This window comes from Onychostoma macrolepis, chromosome 04 (assembly GCF_012432095.1).
Source record: "Onychostoma macrolepis isolate SWU-2019 chromosome 04, ASM1243209v1, whole genome shotgun sequence".
Lineage (NCBI taxonomy): Eukaryota > Metazoa > Chordata > Actinopteri > Cypriniformes > Cyprinidae > Onychostoma > Onychostoma macrolepis.
Genome location: NC_081158.1, coordinates 210,152 through 227,534, shown reverse-complemented (window position 1 = coordinate 227,534; position 17,383 = coordinate 210,152). Strand labels below are relative to the sequence as shown.

At 39.8% G+C, this 17,383-nt stretch overlaps 1 protein-coding gene across 6 annotated transcripts in view; it reads left to right on the top strand.

Moving 5' to 3' along the window:
* LOC131539043 (NACHT, LRR and PYD domains-containing protein 3-like) overlaps positions 1-17,383 on the top strand; it is a 176,297-nt gene that overhangs the window by 22,206 nt on the left and 136,708 nt on the right. For all 6 annotated transcript variants that reach the window (XR_009270765.1, XR_009270764.1, XR_009270763.1 and 3 more), the window contains exons 13-16: positions 1,568-1,681; positions 4,382-4,495; positions 15,049-15,162; positions 15,239-17,029. Coding sequence is in view for 3 of the 6 variants with exons in the window: in XM_058773327.1 (XP_058629310.1) it covers positions 1,568-1,681; positions 4,382-4,495; positions 15,049-15,162; positions 15,239-17,029 (2,133 nt within the window). In the remaining 3 variants the exon portion in view is untranslated. The remainder of the gene's footprint in view (positions 1-1,567; positions 1,682-4,381; positions 4,496-15,048; positions 15,163-15,238; positions 17,030-17,383) is intronic.

Below are 17,383 nucleotides of genomic sequence, written 5' to 3'. Positions count from 1 at the left end.
GGAAATAGTGTGTCGAAACAGTGTGTCCTTCTCCTCTGGCCAGACAAAACAACAGTTTAAATCTAGGCTGCAACAAAGTCAGATTGTGCAGAGGACTCATCTAGTTCCTGTGATCTTGTCCCAAAGGCCGTCTAGGGACTAGGTCTTCGGAGGATCAGTCTCTAGGGCTCATCTAGTTGTCCTGGTCTCCGCTGACATTCAGGGCTGTAGATGTCATCTCTAGGTGCTGATCCACCATCTGATCCGGATACGATCTGGATCTGGGCGGCTACGGTGACCTCGGAATAAGAGTGAAACAGAGTAATATTAGCATAGATGCCATTCTTCTAGCAATGTAACAAGTAGATCAGGTGTTAAGGGTAGTGTATGACATCAAAGCACCGTAAGAGCTACAGAGAGCAGATGGCTCTGCGAGCTTCGAATCGCTCTCGCGGTACTTTGATGTCATATCCCAATTGACTATGCGGTGCTGCTTTAACCTATTGTCTTGTCACGTGGTCTTCGATTCTGACTTCGGATTGGTTAAGGTTCCTGAGCTCCACTCTGTAATTGGTTGTTTTTGTCATGTGACCCCTTTTGCTTCATATATATATATATATATATATAGCCCTCATGTTGGCATTAGGCTTGTTCGACTTCATGCAGCTCCACAAAGTTCAGCTGCCGCCTGACAAAAGCAGTGCATTCTGGTTAGAAAATGTGTCTGACTTTGATCGGAGCTGCAGCCGCCTTACGATCACATGTCTCATCAAAGTACCGCGAGAGCAAAACGAGACCAGTCGCGCATTTGCTCAAAATCAGCTGCGAGAGCCTTGATGACGACATGCTTTATTCTCATTGGTCAGATTCTGCGACGACAAGGACGATGCATGTTTTTTTCTTAGACAAGTACCTGAATTTAACCATTCTTGATATTGAATATCTGATAATCAAACAAAACACACAAAACATTAACAAAGATTAAGATTAGGCTATCTAGTAAATATATTTTCTTACTGTATAAGATTAAAAGTTTGGAAGAAAACATTCTGGTTAAGCTATTGCTTATATTTGGAAAATTTCATATAGCTACTCCAATAAAATTATACATATAATAAACCTAATGTTGTATTATTTAAAAGTGAACTAGCACACTATTTTGAAACTCTTAAAAATATGAGGAATAAAAAACAGAAAACATGAATTGTCCGAACTGATGGCCGTCTCTCTTTACTCCTCCCCCACCTGCAACCGGCAGATCTTGCCAGCCGGTGGCAGTCTAGTGTATTTTATCTCGAACAAGCCTATTGTCTCTTATCTAGCTTTGTTCATGTAGCCATTGTTTGGTGAGTTGTCCATGTCCGTGTTCTTGTTTTGCCAAGCCAAGCCAAGTCAAATCTTTGTGTATTATTTGCTCACGTTTGATTACATAAAGCTGCACTTGGGTTCTTTCAACGCTCACCTTCAGTAGACAATCACTACAGTATGAAAAGACCATGAAGTGCTATTTAAAGTGTGTTTGATAATGATAAATGTACAGTTCATTTGTTACAGTAATTTAAAGGATGAATTTTAATCTCTGTTTTAGTCCAGTTCATCAGAAGAGATCAGAAGCAGAGTCCAGCTGTGTGTCTGTGAAGAGTGACAGGTCTATGGATCGACCAATAAGGTTTAACAGAGGAGATTCAAGGACTGGTCTCAGGTACAATCTTTGTATAAAAATATGATTATAGCATTGTGTTGGCCTCTTGAATTAGGCCGTGGATTCGGGAACAGTCGCTGTTTTGCACGCACTCCACTCCAAACTTCAATATTTAATTTTGTTTTTAAATACAAAAGTTTTGTTTCAAAAGCATTTCTAAATGCAGTTCTTATTTCCAACAACGAAAAATCAAGCCAAAATAACAAAGGGTGGTCAAAAAACTGTGAGCTACCACCATGCCGATATCCAAACACGATCTTTCCAACTTCCTATTCCCCAACCCCGTATAGTGATGCATATGTCGGTAAAAACCCGGCAGGTGGACAATGCTAAAACAAAAATTCATAAACACAAATATAAATATACACATGACACAAGGACAACAACAATATTATTAATAATAATAATAAAAAACAAATGGAAATGATCACGAATGAACGGCTACAATAAGCATAATATATTTTCATTTCTTATCACAGTTCAGTTCATAATTTCTGTGTAAATACAGTGCATGTGTCATGGTTGGTTTTGGGTTTTGTTCATGTGTTCATGTCTTTTATTTTGTTTAGTTCTTAGTCATGGTTTCTGTTTGCCATGTGCTTCCCTTGATGCTCATGTTCTCCTAATATTGGTTACTTAGTTCACGTGTCACGCTTTCATTGATTCATTAGGTGTGCTCGACTTGACACAGCGCTACGCAGACTGATTGTTGTATATTTTTTTTATATAGCACTTTTTACAATGCAAATTGTGTCAAAGCAGCTTTACAGTATTAAACGGGGAAATAGTGTGTCGAAACAGTGTGTCCTTCTCCTCTGGCCAGACAAAAACAACAGTTTAAATCTAGGCTGCAACAAAGTCAGATTGTGCAGAGGACTCATCTAGTTCCTGTGATCTTGTCCCAAAGGCCGTCTAGGGACTAGGTCTTCGGAGGATCAGTCTCTAGGGCTCATCTAGTTGTCCTGGTCTCCGCTGACATTCAGGGCTGTAGATGTCATCTCTAGGTGCTGATCCACCATCTGATCCGGATACGATCTGGATCTGGGCGGCTACGGTGACCTCGGAATAAGAGTGAAACAGACTAATATTAGCATAGATGCCATTCTTCTAGCAATGTAACAAGTACATCAGGTGTTAAGAGTAGTGTATGACATCAAAGCACCGTAAGAGCTACAGAGAGCAGATGGCTCTGCGAGCTTTCGAATCGCTCTCGCAGTACATTGATGTCATACTCCGACTGGACTAGTGGTGCTTCAAGTCGAACACACCTATTGTCTTGTCACGTGGTCTTCAGTTTTGCCTTCTGATTGGATAAGGTTCCTCAGCTCCACTCTGTCATTGGTTGTTCTTGTCATGTGACCCCTTTTTTTGATATATGCTAGTTTGATATGCAGTATCTCACAGATGTGAGTACACTCCTCACATTTTTGTAAAAATTTTATTATATCTTTTCATGTGACAACACTGAAGAAATGACACTTTGCTACAATGTAAAGTAGTGAGTGTACAGCTTGTATAACAGTGTAAATTTGCTGTCCCCTCAAAATAACTCAACACACAGCCGTTAATGTCTAAACCGCTAGCCACAAAAGTGAGTACACCCCTAAGTGAAAATGTCCAAATTGGGCCCAATTAGCCATTTTCTCTCCCCGGTGTCATGTGACTCGTTAGTGTTACAAGGTCTTAGGTGTGAATGGGGAGCAGGTGTGTTAAATTTGGTGTTAATCGCTCTCACTCTCTCATACTGGTTACTGGAAGTTCAACATGCACCTCATGGCAAAGAACTGTCTGTGGATCTGAAAAAAAGATCGGCTTCCGCCTGACAAAAGCAATGCATTCTGGTTCGAAAATTTGTCTGACTTTGATCGGCGCTGGAGCTGCCTTACGATCACGTCCCATCAAAGTACAGAGAGAGCAAAACGAGACCAGCTGCCATTTGCTCAAAATCAGCTGCGAGAGCCTTGATGACGACACACTTTATTCTCATTGGTCAGATTCTGCGATGACAAGGACGATGTGTGTTGCATGTTTTTTTCTTACACAAGTACCTGAATTTAACCATTCTTGATATTGAATATCTGATATTCAAACAAAACACACAAAACATTAACAAAGATTAAGATTATGCTACCTAGTAAATATATATTCTTACTGTATAAGATTAAAAGTTTGGAAGAAAACATTCTGGTTAAGCTATTGCTTATATTTGGAAAATTTCATATAGCTACACCAAAAAAATTATGCATATAATAAACCTAACCTTGTATTATTTCAAAGTGAACTAACACACTATTTTGAGACTCTTAAAGATATGAGGAATAAAAAACAGAAAGCATGAAGTGTCCGAACTGATGGCCATCCCTTTACTCCTCGCCCAACTGCAACCGGCAGATCTTGCCAGCCGGTGGCAGACTAGTGTAGTTCAACTTGAACAAGCCTATTGTTTCTTATCTAGATTTGGTGAGTTGTCCATGTCCGTGTTCTTGTTTTGCCAAGCGAAGTCAAGTCTTTGTGTATTGTTTGCTCCCTTTTGGATTACATAAAGCTGCACTTTCGTTCTTTCAACGCTCATCTTCAGTGGACAATCATTACTGTATGACAAGAACATGAAGTGCTATTTAAAGTGTGTTTGATAATGATAAATGTACAGTTTATTTGTTCCAGTAATTTAAAGGATTAACTTTAATCTCTCTGTTTTAGTCCTGCTCATCAGATGAGATCAGAAACAGAGTCCAGCTGTGTGTCTGTGAGGAGTGACAGGTCTATGGATCGACCAATAAGGTTTAACAGAGGAGAATTGAGGACTGGTCTCAGGTATAGTGTTTGTATAAAAATATACTTATAACATGACATTTTATATTATCATATATATTTTATTGCATTTCAGTTCACAATTTTTGTATAAACACAGTGTATGAAAGATTAAAAGGTGCTATTTAAAGTGAATTTGATAGGGATAAATGTGTAGTTGAGTTTAGCAGTGGAGATTCACGGCCTGGTCTCAGGTATAACATTTGTATAAAAATATGATTATAGCATGACTGCCGGAGTAGGTGACTGCAGCAAGAACACAATGCAGGACATTCGAAGAAACAAACAGTTTAATTACAACAAGACTATAAACATGCAGGGGTAAGCAGTATAGCAACAACCACATTACTATCAACGACACCGAACAATAAACAGACAGAACTCAGGCTTCAAATACACAAGGGTAAATGAGGAAACTGAATGAACAACAGCTGAACTTAATAAGGGACCAACAGACACACACTAGGAAACTGATGTTGTGTTCGAAATTTCATACTATCATAATACTCTTACTATTTCAGCTGTATCATGAAATAACCAGAAGACACACTATATTTGTCAGAATCTGCAAAGACACTGAATAATGCAAAGATATTAAATAATAATAATACTGCAGTAATATAATATATAAATAATACATAATATATAATAAAAATAATATTTCAATTATGTAAACAGAATTCAATCTCTAAAAACAAAGCACTCTAAAGCCCAATTTATACTTCTGCGTCGGATCTACGCCGTAAGCTGTGCGTCGGTTTTCATTTATACTTCTGCGTCGTCGTCCACGTCGACGTGCTGTACACATGCGGACCGCTAGTCCGCAGTGTCCACGGGCATGTTGCTGGTGTAACCCCACAGTACTACGCCAAAAGCCAAAGAAGAAGCGGCTCGTCAGAGAAGCATTATAGCTGTGACGGCGGCAAATAAATATCGAATCATTAAATCATTATTTAAAACAACAAAAGGGGACAACAACGGAACAGGAGAAGATGGCATTCTTTCAATCTCCACAAGGACATGTACCATGGCAAATCAACATTGTTTGTCGCGGACAACTACTGATGTATAATGCTATAGTATAATAAATGATAAGACACTTGTTCTTTGCTTTGTTTTATTTGAAAAAAGAAGGTGTGACATTAAACTATATTACAGTGCTCATAAACGCACACAAAACTCAAGTACATATGGAGGGAGGGATTCGAAAATGATCCGAAATCAATATTTGAGCAAGTACATAACCAGCCAGTGTTCAAAACTATCACCTTACTTTAGCCCGATTCACAACGGTTAGCTTATAATAATGTTTTCTAATTTGAGTGGTACGGGTAGGATTCCGCGGGAAATTCGAGCATGGCACTACGTCATTACGTCACGTCTGTAAACATGAAGAAGTTTTCCAAATTGGAGTTTTCCTAGTAGGCTATCGCTTGTGAGGATCCTGCGGGTGGCGGATCATTTATAGCCTTATCTCACAGCAGCTAGAATAATTAAATTTATCATTTTGATGGCGGATTGTAATCCAGAAAGGATTATGTGTTTATGGAACACATGTGAATGAAATTAAATTATATTCCAGTTTTAAATGTGCTTCTGATTACAGATAGCCAACGTGGGATTACACAAGTTTTTGTATTTTAAATAGAACCAGTTTGAAGGAAGATTCACTTGCTTTTTGGATTGAAAGAATTTCTTAATATGAAATTTGAATGGTATGACAATTAGATATTAGACTGTACAAAAATTGAAATCTACACGCTAATACTATACTCATAGTCACGCAATCCTGATGTTGTTAACATTAATAATTTGAGAACAAAGTATAACAATGATAATACTTTGCACAGTTAGATGTGATATGAGCTAACTGACCTTTAGATTTAATCATCGTTGGTAGTGCGATTTATTGTAATGCTTTTTTCCTCAATTGGGCAGAACAAACATGGCAGACTTGTTACTTACTTGTTCAGATGGCAATATACGGTGAAAATTCTGATTTGGGTCATATATTCCAAGACATAGGCTAGAATCTGTGATTGCGAAGAACAGTAAATATCCACACCCATGCAGTGACTGACAACTACACATTCACCTCAAGACATTAGATTCATCCGCGCTGGAGCCGTGCCGGAACACCGGATCACAACCCTGCGCATGGAAGATAATTCTGCAAGAAACTGCAATTCCAGGTTTTCAAACATAGGGGGCGACACAGAGCTAAAAGTTACTGACTGCAGCTTTAAGTAAGTGTATTTTTCCTGACCTCTCTGGCAGAGTCGGGTAGGCAGTAATATGTTTCCAATACATTCTTGTTCAACAATGCTCTAACATCACACACAGACGGCAATGAAATCTTGCTAAGCTGCGTTCTGTCTGCACCTCTTCTGCTGCACCTCTGCCATTTTCTGTGGGTCTCTGGAATTGTCAGTCAGCTGTCAACAAACTTCATTCTGGCCATTGCTTCTCAGTCTACTCTTAGTATTTTGGGCTTGACTGAGACCTGGATTCGTCCAGAAGATTCCGCAACCCCTGCTGTTCTCTTTAACAACTTCCCTTTCTCTCACACCCCCCATCAGGTTGGAAGGGTACTGGTCTTCTCATTTCTAATAACTGGTAATACTCAACCCACTCTTCCCTATGCAATAAACATTATTTTGAGTTTCATGTTATTATGGTAACAGCTCCTGTTAATCTCCATATTGAAATGATTTATAACCTTCCTGGTCTCTGGGCACCTTTATAGAGGAGCTGTATGGGCTGCTGTCCTCATTCTCTGTGGATGGCAGTCCACTTGTAGTCTTTGGTGACTTCAAAATCCATCTGGAGAAGCCTTACACTGCAGACTTTAACTTCCACTCCTAGCATCATTCCATCTCAAATGGCTTACCACCACAATCAGGCAACCAGCTTGACTTAATTTACACATGCAATTGTATCACAGACAACATTTGGTAAAACCTCTAGACATCTCTGCTCATTTCTTTATTACATTTAACCTACATCTTACTACCTGTGTGCCTCTACCAGTTACTTTTAGGCAAAACCTACTCTCCCTTTCACCCTTCCATCTTTCCCCTGTAGTGTCGTCCTCTCTTTCCTCACCCACCCATTTCTCATCTCTGGATGTAAATACAGCAACTAATACTTTATGATCCACTTTAACTTCTTGTCAAGACAATATCTGTCTAGACAAGCCAGTGCATACTACCCCTTCTGAAAAAGTTTCCCCATGTATCATCATATTTAGTGTATTTTTGGGTGGCTCACCAATGTACTAGATTTCTCTAATACAAAAAAAATTAGGCTTGACCAAAAAAGTAGGCTTGACCAACATTTTTGTGGGGAGAAGAATTTATTTAAGACGGTAGTGTAGCAGTTCTTCAATAGTGGTGTTAGCATTTCTTCCTTCAAACAATCCTTTGTATGAATCCTAGCTTCTCCAAAAGTTCTGTCTGTGGGATAGACTTTTATACCTGGAGACAAAAGGGCTAGAAACAACAGATACAACAACAGATACCACTGGAGATCCTGCAATCTACAAGACCTTCCTGAGGAATGCTGTTCCTTTGTTATTCTAATATAATGGACCATTTGGTTCACACCTTTATAGACACGGTTACATTATTTTTTTCACAGAATGACCAACTGAACTTTAAGCAATCGGGTTTCAGCAACGGCCATTCAACTGAGACAGCTTTGCTGTCGGTCACTGCAGTCCTGTAGATAGCGAAAGCTGATTCCAAATCATCAGTTCTTATTCTGCTGGATCGATCTGTCACTTTTGACACTGTGAATCACCAGATTATGTCTACCATCACTGGATCTGCACTCCGCTGGTTTGAATCTTATCTAACAGGTAGGTCTTTCAGGAGAGGTATCCAATGAACATCAACTGGTCACAGGGTTTTCTCAGGGATCAGTTCTTGGATCCCTTCTCTTCACCATACACACTACATCACTGGGACCCATTATACAAGCACATGGTTTCTCCTACCAATTGCTATGCTGATGACACACAGCTTTATTATTCATTTCAACCAGACAATCCAATAGTAACTGCATGGATCTCAGGCTGCCTGGCGGACATCTCGGCATGGATGAAGGATTATCACCTGCAGCTCAACCTGGAAAAAACTGAGCTTCTCGTTTTCCCTACCACTCCGACTCTGCAGCATGATTTCATCATCCTGCTAGGTTCATCAAAAATCATTCCTTGGTGACCAGCTGAGCTTCAAGGACCATATAGACAGCTCGATCATGCATGTTTGGATTGCACAACATCAGGAGGATCAGGCCCTTCAAAACAGAGCATGCTGCACAGCTTCTTGCCCAGGCCCGTGCCATTTCTAGGCTGGACTATTGTAATGCTCTTCTATCTGGATTTCCATCATGCACAATCAAACCTCGACCAATGTTTCAGAATGCAGCGGCATGACTGGTCTTCCATGAGCCCAAAAGGGCCCACTTCACATCTCTCTTTATCTCCAGACATTGATGTTTCCGTACAGAACAGTCACAGGCTCAGCACCATGCTACTTCCTTCTCACTCTTAGGAATCTACATCCCCTCCAGAAGCCTGAGATCTGTAAGTAAGCGATGCGACATGGTAACAAAACTCAGACAAAATTCATTAAAACTTTTATTCAAATTGTGAATAATTTTAAATACAGAAAGCAAGCAAAGTCCCCTTCCTTTTAATAAAATCACTGCAGCTGTCAATCAGTGGCAGCGTGATTGAGTACATTGCTCAGTGTGTACTGGACTAAGTCGAAATAACCTTGGTTATTGGACCTGCAACCCACCTGTGCTTCCAACCCATCAAACCCACCATCCAACCCAAACCTGCACCACACCCTACACATAAATATTATTCCACCCGTATTCCACATCAAATATTAGAGATTCACCTGCGTGTACAACATAATCCACCCCTTGTGGACAACATAATAGACAACTCTGTCCCCAGAGTGTGATTGTAAATTAAGTTTACATGAAATATGTGAGAATTTTAATTCTGCATCTACTGAGATTTCATTGTAATCCTTCTCATAAAGTCACTGAATTAACGCTCACCTGATTGCGTTGCTGTCTGCGTGTTATGTTAGATTGTTGTTGAGAGAAAACAAGAATATATTGGAAACACACTACCACCTACCTGACTCTGCCTGAGAAGTAAGGAAAAATACACTTACCTGAGATTATTTTTTATCTCTGAAATATATGATAGTATTCTTGAAAACAATCTTTTAATGTATTATTGAATAAAATATTAGTTAATTATCAAAGAAAGAAAAAATGAATAGCCATAATATGGACTTTTGTAAATGCTATGAGCTCTGATGCTCAGATACTGTGACTTCCTTCACACATTGCTGATTTCACCATTAACTCTTCACCTGAACAGTTTATGTTGCTGTACATGGGATTATTGTAATCATTGACCATAAAAACATAGGGGTAAACATAACCTTTTCTGCGTTATCATGTTTAGTTCAGGAGATATGGTAGAAAGTAAAATGATCGCCATGGCAACCATGAGGTGTTTTTGCAATGGCTCCATTTCTGAAATAGTTTAGGGCTGCAAACTATACAAGTGTACCAAGTTTCATGCTTTTATGAAAAAGTGAACATTGTTTTCACATATCGCCTGGACTAATCAGATCTCAAAGGCATTTATTTTCAATAAAAATAAAGGTAATACTTGAAAAGTTAAAATAAAATGGGTCATTGATAATAAAGTGTTTACTGTGTATGGTTAGCGGTAGGTGTAGGGAGGGCTTTGTCCCAGGCTGCATCTGTTTAATAATTTTAAAGGGGTGGTTGATTGCGATTTCACTTTTTTAACGTTAGTTAGTGTGTAATGTTGCTGTTTGAGCATAAACAATATCTGCATAGTTTCGAAGCTGAAAGTTCAATGCAAATGGAGATATCGTCTTTTAAAATTCTGGCAGTTTAATGTCTACAAAAACGACTGGTAAGGGACTACAACGAGTTACTTCCGGTGTCCGTTATGTCAAGAACCCAGAATTTTACATAAACCCCGCCCCCAGGAACATGCAGCAAAGGGGGCAAGGCCATGCTGCACTGCTTTAGAGAAGAGGAAGAGAAAACTAGGGGTGCTCGTAAAAATCTATTTATATATGAATTGCGATTCTGTCTTCTAACGATTCTAATGGATTCACAAGTTTCAAAACCAATGTTCTAGCAGCGGTTCTTAAAAACAGATATCAACGTGTGCTGTTTAGGTCTCACCTGTGTGCGTGCTATCAGCAACTGGGTGATGATAGAATAAATGCTCATATTCCAGCATAGGGCACTTGCATCGAACAAGAATGTCACAGCCATATCACTCTGCAGCCCAAGACTGGTTGCCCATGGAAGCTAAGCAGGGCTGAGCCTGGTCAGTACCTGGATGGGAGACCTCCTGGGAAAACTAGGTTGCTGTTGGAAGAGGTGTTAGTGAGACCAGCAGGGGGTGCTCACCCTGCAGTCTGTGTGGGTCCTAATGCCCCAATATAGTGACGGGGACACTATACTGTCAAAAGAGCACCGTCTTTCGGATGAGACGTTAAACCGAGGTCCTGACTCTCTGTGGTCATTAAAAATCCCATGACACTCATCGTAAAGAGTAGGGGTGTAACCCCGGTGTCCTGGCCAAATTCCCGCCACTGGCCCTTGTCAATCATGGCCTCCTAATAATCCCCATCCACTTGATTGGCTTTATGACTCTCTCTCCTCTCTACCTATAGCTGGTGTGTGGTGAGCGCACTGGCGCCGTTGTCCTGTGGCTGCCGTCGCATCATCCAAGTGGATGCTGCACACTGGTGGTGGTTGAGGAGAGACCCCCCCACATGATTGTAAAGCGCTTTGGGTGTACAGCAATACACAATAAAGCGCTATATAAATGCTTCATTCATTCATTCAAGAATCCACTTTTGTCCAATTTTTTTTCTTTTTTTTTTTTTCCAATCGCTGTTGTTGTGATGCAGGGGTTCCCAAAAGTCATTCCTGGAGCCTCCCCAATACTGCACATTTTGCATTTCTCCTTTATCAGTCACACCTGACAACTCATCAGCTCATTAGTAGCAACTCCAAGACCTGAAATGGGTGTGTCAGACAAAGGAGACATGCAAAATGTGCAGTGTTGGGGAGGCTCCAGGAACGTGTTTGGGAACCCCTGTTGTAATGTATTGGGAAGCCAGAATGCGCATCCATCAACAGAAGCATACATTAGCCGAACCCTGTTTTTTTTTTTACGTGCTATTTATAACAAGCCATATTGCAGATGCATTGTCAGATGTAAGTTGAACCGCAGTCCTAGCGCGTGCCGAACCGTGTGTGGAGAACCGTAAGGTTCGATATATATTTTTTTTTTCTGCAAACCGTTCCACCCCTATTATAAACTATGTCATTTTTCGTTGGTCTCGCACGATCACACCAACTACATGTACTGAGTTTTCAGCTGTTTTTAAGGAGGTATCCCAATCATCCGACTTAGTCTGCACCATTCCAATCATCACAAACTATCTTAATCATTTAACAATATCTCTGCTAATATTTTAAACTCGCTGGCTCCAAGCAACACAAACAAAAGGCTGAGCCTTGGCTCAATGAGGACACTCATGCCCGTCATCAGGGCTGCAGAAGGGCCGAAAGAAGGTGGAAAAAAGATAAGCTGCAAGTTTCTTATGAAATATTAAGGGACAGCCTGATACAATATCAGAAAGCGGTGAAAACAGCAAAGTTTAAGTATTTTTCAGATTTGATTGAAAAGAACTCTCACAATTCAAGAGCACTTTTTTCCACTATTAATACTGTTCCTCGCATCCCCCTGCTCTGCACACGCTCTGCATCTCTCTCTCTCTTTCTCTCTCATTCATATCATCAGCTCAGTGAATACACTTATTTTCACGTACTGTAGCTATGAGAAGCGTTATACATGGACACGTGTGCGGTTGCCATACTGGCGTTCAGCCAATCACAACACACTGGGCCAGCTAACCAATCAGAGCCCATCGTTTATTTCTGAGGGAGGAGCTTCATAAAAGCAGGAAATGATCAGTGCGTTTAGAGGGCAAGGGAGAGAGCGGTGTGGAATACAGGTAAATTATGTGAAAAATAATGTGTTTTTTTAAGAAATGAAGCATTAACACGTTAGACTGCACCCCATAAACACAATCAAGCCTACAAAAAAAACAGTCAACCACCCCTTTAATAAACATGAAAATTTACACTGAATATGTTATTGCATACTGTTTTATGTTGTAATGCACTACAGTAATGACGTATAAATAAATGGCACCTAGCTACTATTTAGCCTATCACTTAGCCTATTGCCAAAGAAAATACTGCTATTCTAATATAAACAGAATTTATTATTATTTGCACATAGTGTAACTAGAATATATTGCTTTTTCCACTTTTTACGCCTTTGTAAAAAGAATGGTTAGCACATTGTTTTGTAAGGTTACAGCCTCGACAGTTGTGCTGAATTAATGTTCACTGTTTGTCATGTGACAACACTGTAGCATACTACTCTAAAAAGTTATTTGTTGCTTATTGTATACTGTTTCACACACTTGTAAAATTAGCTCTTAATTTAAGATTTTATTTTACCTTTTAAATTTAATTTTTGCTTTTAGGGAATCGAGTCTTGAAGACTCTGATTTGATTGAATTGATATTCGTTCTAAATTCCTTATTTATACTTTATCAACGACTCGTCCAGCGAATCGTTAAAATCAGCATATCTTAACAATTTTGTTTATCTTAACTTCGTGGCCAACAATCAAAACAAACAAAATAGTAATTTATTAATTTTGAGCAAGGTAGCAAGGGCTCGACATCTCAAGGCAGTAACTAATCAAATACAAACCACGAACACTGCTCTGTAAAATGAAACACGTTTATTTTCTATTTTACTACAGTACTAAATTAAAACACACATACACACACACAAACGTTTCGGAAATTAGTTATTGCGATTTGAAGACAGTTTAAGGTTATAGCGCTCTTTTCCAAGAGTTCTGTAAATCAGCCTGAGGAAGTCACAAGCAGAGAATTTTACTATCTTTTCTTAAAGATTAATTCAACCAGTTTCCAGCAGAATTATGGAGAGAGAGTTTGTTACTTGCTCTGAGTTAAGTTGAGAAGTACTCTCCGGTTCCCTTTCTTTCCTGGTTGGGAAACTCTGGGGCTGCTGATTGGCTGCTGATGCGGTCCTTGCATGACGTCACTCGGGGAACCCCTTCTGCGATTGGTTGGCTTCCTGGCAGCGCGCAAGTGGTAATGCTTTGAAGTCCTTCAGGCTTTGAAAGTTTCTTTGGTCAGAAGTTTGAAGGAGTGTTGAAGTCTTGGATGATCGACCTGATGTTAAGTCTGTGGGCGCTTCACAGCGCTATCAGTGAGGCAAGACCAAAGTTTTCAAGCAACGAGCAAGCAAGCAAAACTCAATCAGCAGCCAATGAGTTTTAAGTGGGACTACTAAGTCCGCCCCTGGAGCGATTGTCCCAATCGGCTTGTTGCTGCCGGGCGGAGCCACGCCCCGCACGGTTCTTCTTCTTGCATAAATTAACATAATTCTTCGTCCATCATGTGAGGAGACCCTCTCTGCAAGTTTGTTAATACTTCTATGAAATATCATAACGTGCGTATGATACCGAATTTCCACACTTCGTCCCTATCATGGCATTGTAAATAAAACAAGCTTGCATATGATACTAAACATTGCTATCTATTCAAAAGAAAGTTATAAGGCAAAGATTAAAATTCACCAATTACATAAAACACACCAAGCATACAGTATATATAAGACATCACGCATGTTATTTGTTGATACACTTGCTCTAATAGCAACGGAAATAAATGATTGTTCCTTTTAGAAATCTTTATTTGAAACATTTCTTTGTCTGAAAAAGGCAAGAGTTGAGCACGCAGGAAAGCAGGAAGCGAGTCATGAGAGAGACATGGGACACAATGTATGGATTCTGATGTCCTGAGGGGGTCAATTAATTTAATGATCCTTTTCCTGTTGGATATACTGATTCCATACATTTGCCTGATCACGAGGTGCTTCTTCATACAAAGGGATCTTTGACGTTTCCTGATTGAGTTCATTATTATCTCTCTTCTGAGTGGATAAGAAAAAACGCTGACAGGAAACCACTCAGGATATTGCCATCGCGTGATTCTGATGATTAGTTTAATTTAGTTCTCCAGACCTATGTTCAATGTCTCACGTGGTGGCTTGCTCGAAGAACAGAGATCCTACACATTGTTCTTAAAAAAATTGTAGGCAGTATGTACTGTGTACTGGACAGTAAACAGTAAGTTAGTGTGCCATTCCGAACACAGCATGTGTCAACATACAGTGACAGGGAAAAGGAACTGAACTGTGACAGTGACTTTTAATATTTTCACATATTGTCACAGTTCAGTTCACAATTTTTGTATAAACACAGTATATGAAATGGTTATAAGCGCTGTTTAAAATGTATAGTTGATTTGTTGCATACAGTCATTTAAAGGATGAACTTTAATCTCTCTCTGTTTTAGTCCAATTGATCAGAAGAGATCAGAAGCAGAGTCCAGCTGTGTGTCTGTGAAGAGTCACACGTCTACGGTTAGGGGAGGACATTTCAAGACTAGAGTTACACGGCCTGGTCTCAGGTATTCAGATATGATCTGAACATATGATACAGAATACATAAGATATTGTGCATATTAACTTTTTTTTATTTTACAGCAATGAGATCCTTAGATCAAATCTGCTGAAGAGGTTTGAGCGTCTGTATGAGGGAACAGCGATGCAGGGAAACTCAACACTGCTGAAAGAGATCTACACAGAGCTCTACATCACAGAGAGTGAGAGTGGAGAGATCAATAATGAGCATGAGGTGAGACAGATTGAGACACAATCCAGGAGAGCAGCAACAGAGGACACAGCCATCAAATGCAATGACATCTTTAGACCTTTACCTGGACAAGACAAAGCCATCAGAACTGTGCTGACAAAGGGAGTCGCTGGCATTGGAAAAACAGTTTCTGTGCAGAAGTTCATCCTGGACTGGGCTGTAAGAAAAGAGAATCAGGATGTCCAGCTCATATTTCCACTTCCTTTCAGAGAAATCAATCTGATGAAGACCAAAAAACTCAGTTTTTTAGATCTTCTTCATGTCTTTTTCCCTGAAACTAAAGAAATGGAAATATCCAGTGATGAATATAAAGTGTTGTTCATCTTTGATGGTCTGGATGAGTGTCGTCTCTCTCTGGACTTTAAGAGTAAAGTGAAACTGTTTAATATATCTAAATCAGCCTCAGTGGACGTGCTGCTGACGAACCTCATTGTGGGGAATCTTCTTCCCTCTGCTCTCATCTGGATCACCTCCAGACCAGCAGCAGCTGATCTCGTCCCCTCTGAGTGTGTCCATCGAGTGACAGAGGTACGAGGCTTCAATGACCCACAGAAGGAGGAATACTTCAGTAAGAGAATCAATAACTTGTCTCTGGCCTATAGGATCATCTCACACCTGAAGTTATCAAGAAGCCTCTACATCATGTGCCACATCCCAGTCTTCTGCTGGATCTCAGCCACTGTTCTAGAGAAGATGTTGAGTCGAGCAGAGACTGGAGAGATTCCCAAGACTCTCACTCAAATGTACACACACTTCCTGATCCTTCAGACCAACATCAAACATGATAAGGACTATGAGGAGAACATGACCAATGAAGACATGATCCTCAAACTGGGGAAACTGGCTTTTCAGCAGCTTGTGAAAGGAAACCTGATCTTCTATGAGGAAGACCTAAAAGAGTGTGGCATTGATGTGACAGAAGCATCAGTGTACTCAGGATTGTGCACTCAGATCTTCAGAGAGGAGTGTGGCTTATATCAGGGGAATGTCTTCTGCTTTGTTCATCTGAGCATCCAGGAACACCTAGCAGCTCTATATGCACACCTCTCTTGTACAATCGACAACATCAATGTGTTTGGCCAACACAAACAAAGTTGGTTGTCTACAATTTTGTACTGCTTCCAAAATAATTCATCAATATGTGTTTCATTATCTGAGCTTAACCAGAGAGCTGTTGATGAAACTTTACAGAGTAAGAATGGAAATCTGGATCTTTTCCTGCGTTTTCTTCTGGGTCTCTCACTGGAGACCAATCAGACTCTCTTACAAAAACTACTGACACAGACAGGAAGCTGCTCCTACAACAAAGAGGAAACAGTTCAGTACATCAAACAGAAGATCAGGGAGAATCACTCTCCAGAGAAATCCATCAATCTGTTCCACTGTCTGAATGAACTGGGTGATGATTTACAGATGCAGCATATCCAAGATTATCTTAAATCTGGAAAAATAAAACGAAACAAACTCTCTTCTTCAGAGTGGTCAGCTGTGGTTTATGCATTGCTGACTTCAGAGCAGAAGACAGATGTTTTTGATCTGAAACAGTTTATTGGAGCACGACATTCAGTAGATGAAGTTCTTCAGAATCTGTTACCTGTGGTTAAAGAATCCAGATCAGTTCGGTAAGTAACACTGAAAACAATCACTCCATTTTCAAAACTTGATGACATTTATGATTTCAGCATGTGCTTTTTTACCAAAGCATCAAAATGGGTCAAATGAACAGGAGAGATGTGTAAGTTACACTTATTAAACCAGATGAGGAGGTTTTTGTGTGGTTACTAAACCAGCTGAGGAGGTTTTTGTCTGTCTGTGTGAGAGCTGATGATTGTAGAGCTCAGTGTGGAAGATGAAGATTAAGGATTGAATATGAGGGTAAAAACTGAAAGCTAATACATTTGGACTGCTTGTTCTCTAATGATGTTTGAATTAATTTTTTACTGTCGGAATGAATTGTATTGAAATTTCCAAATTTT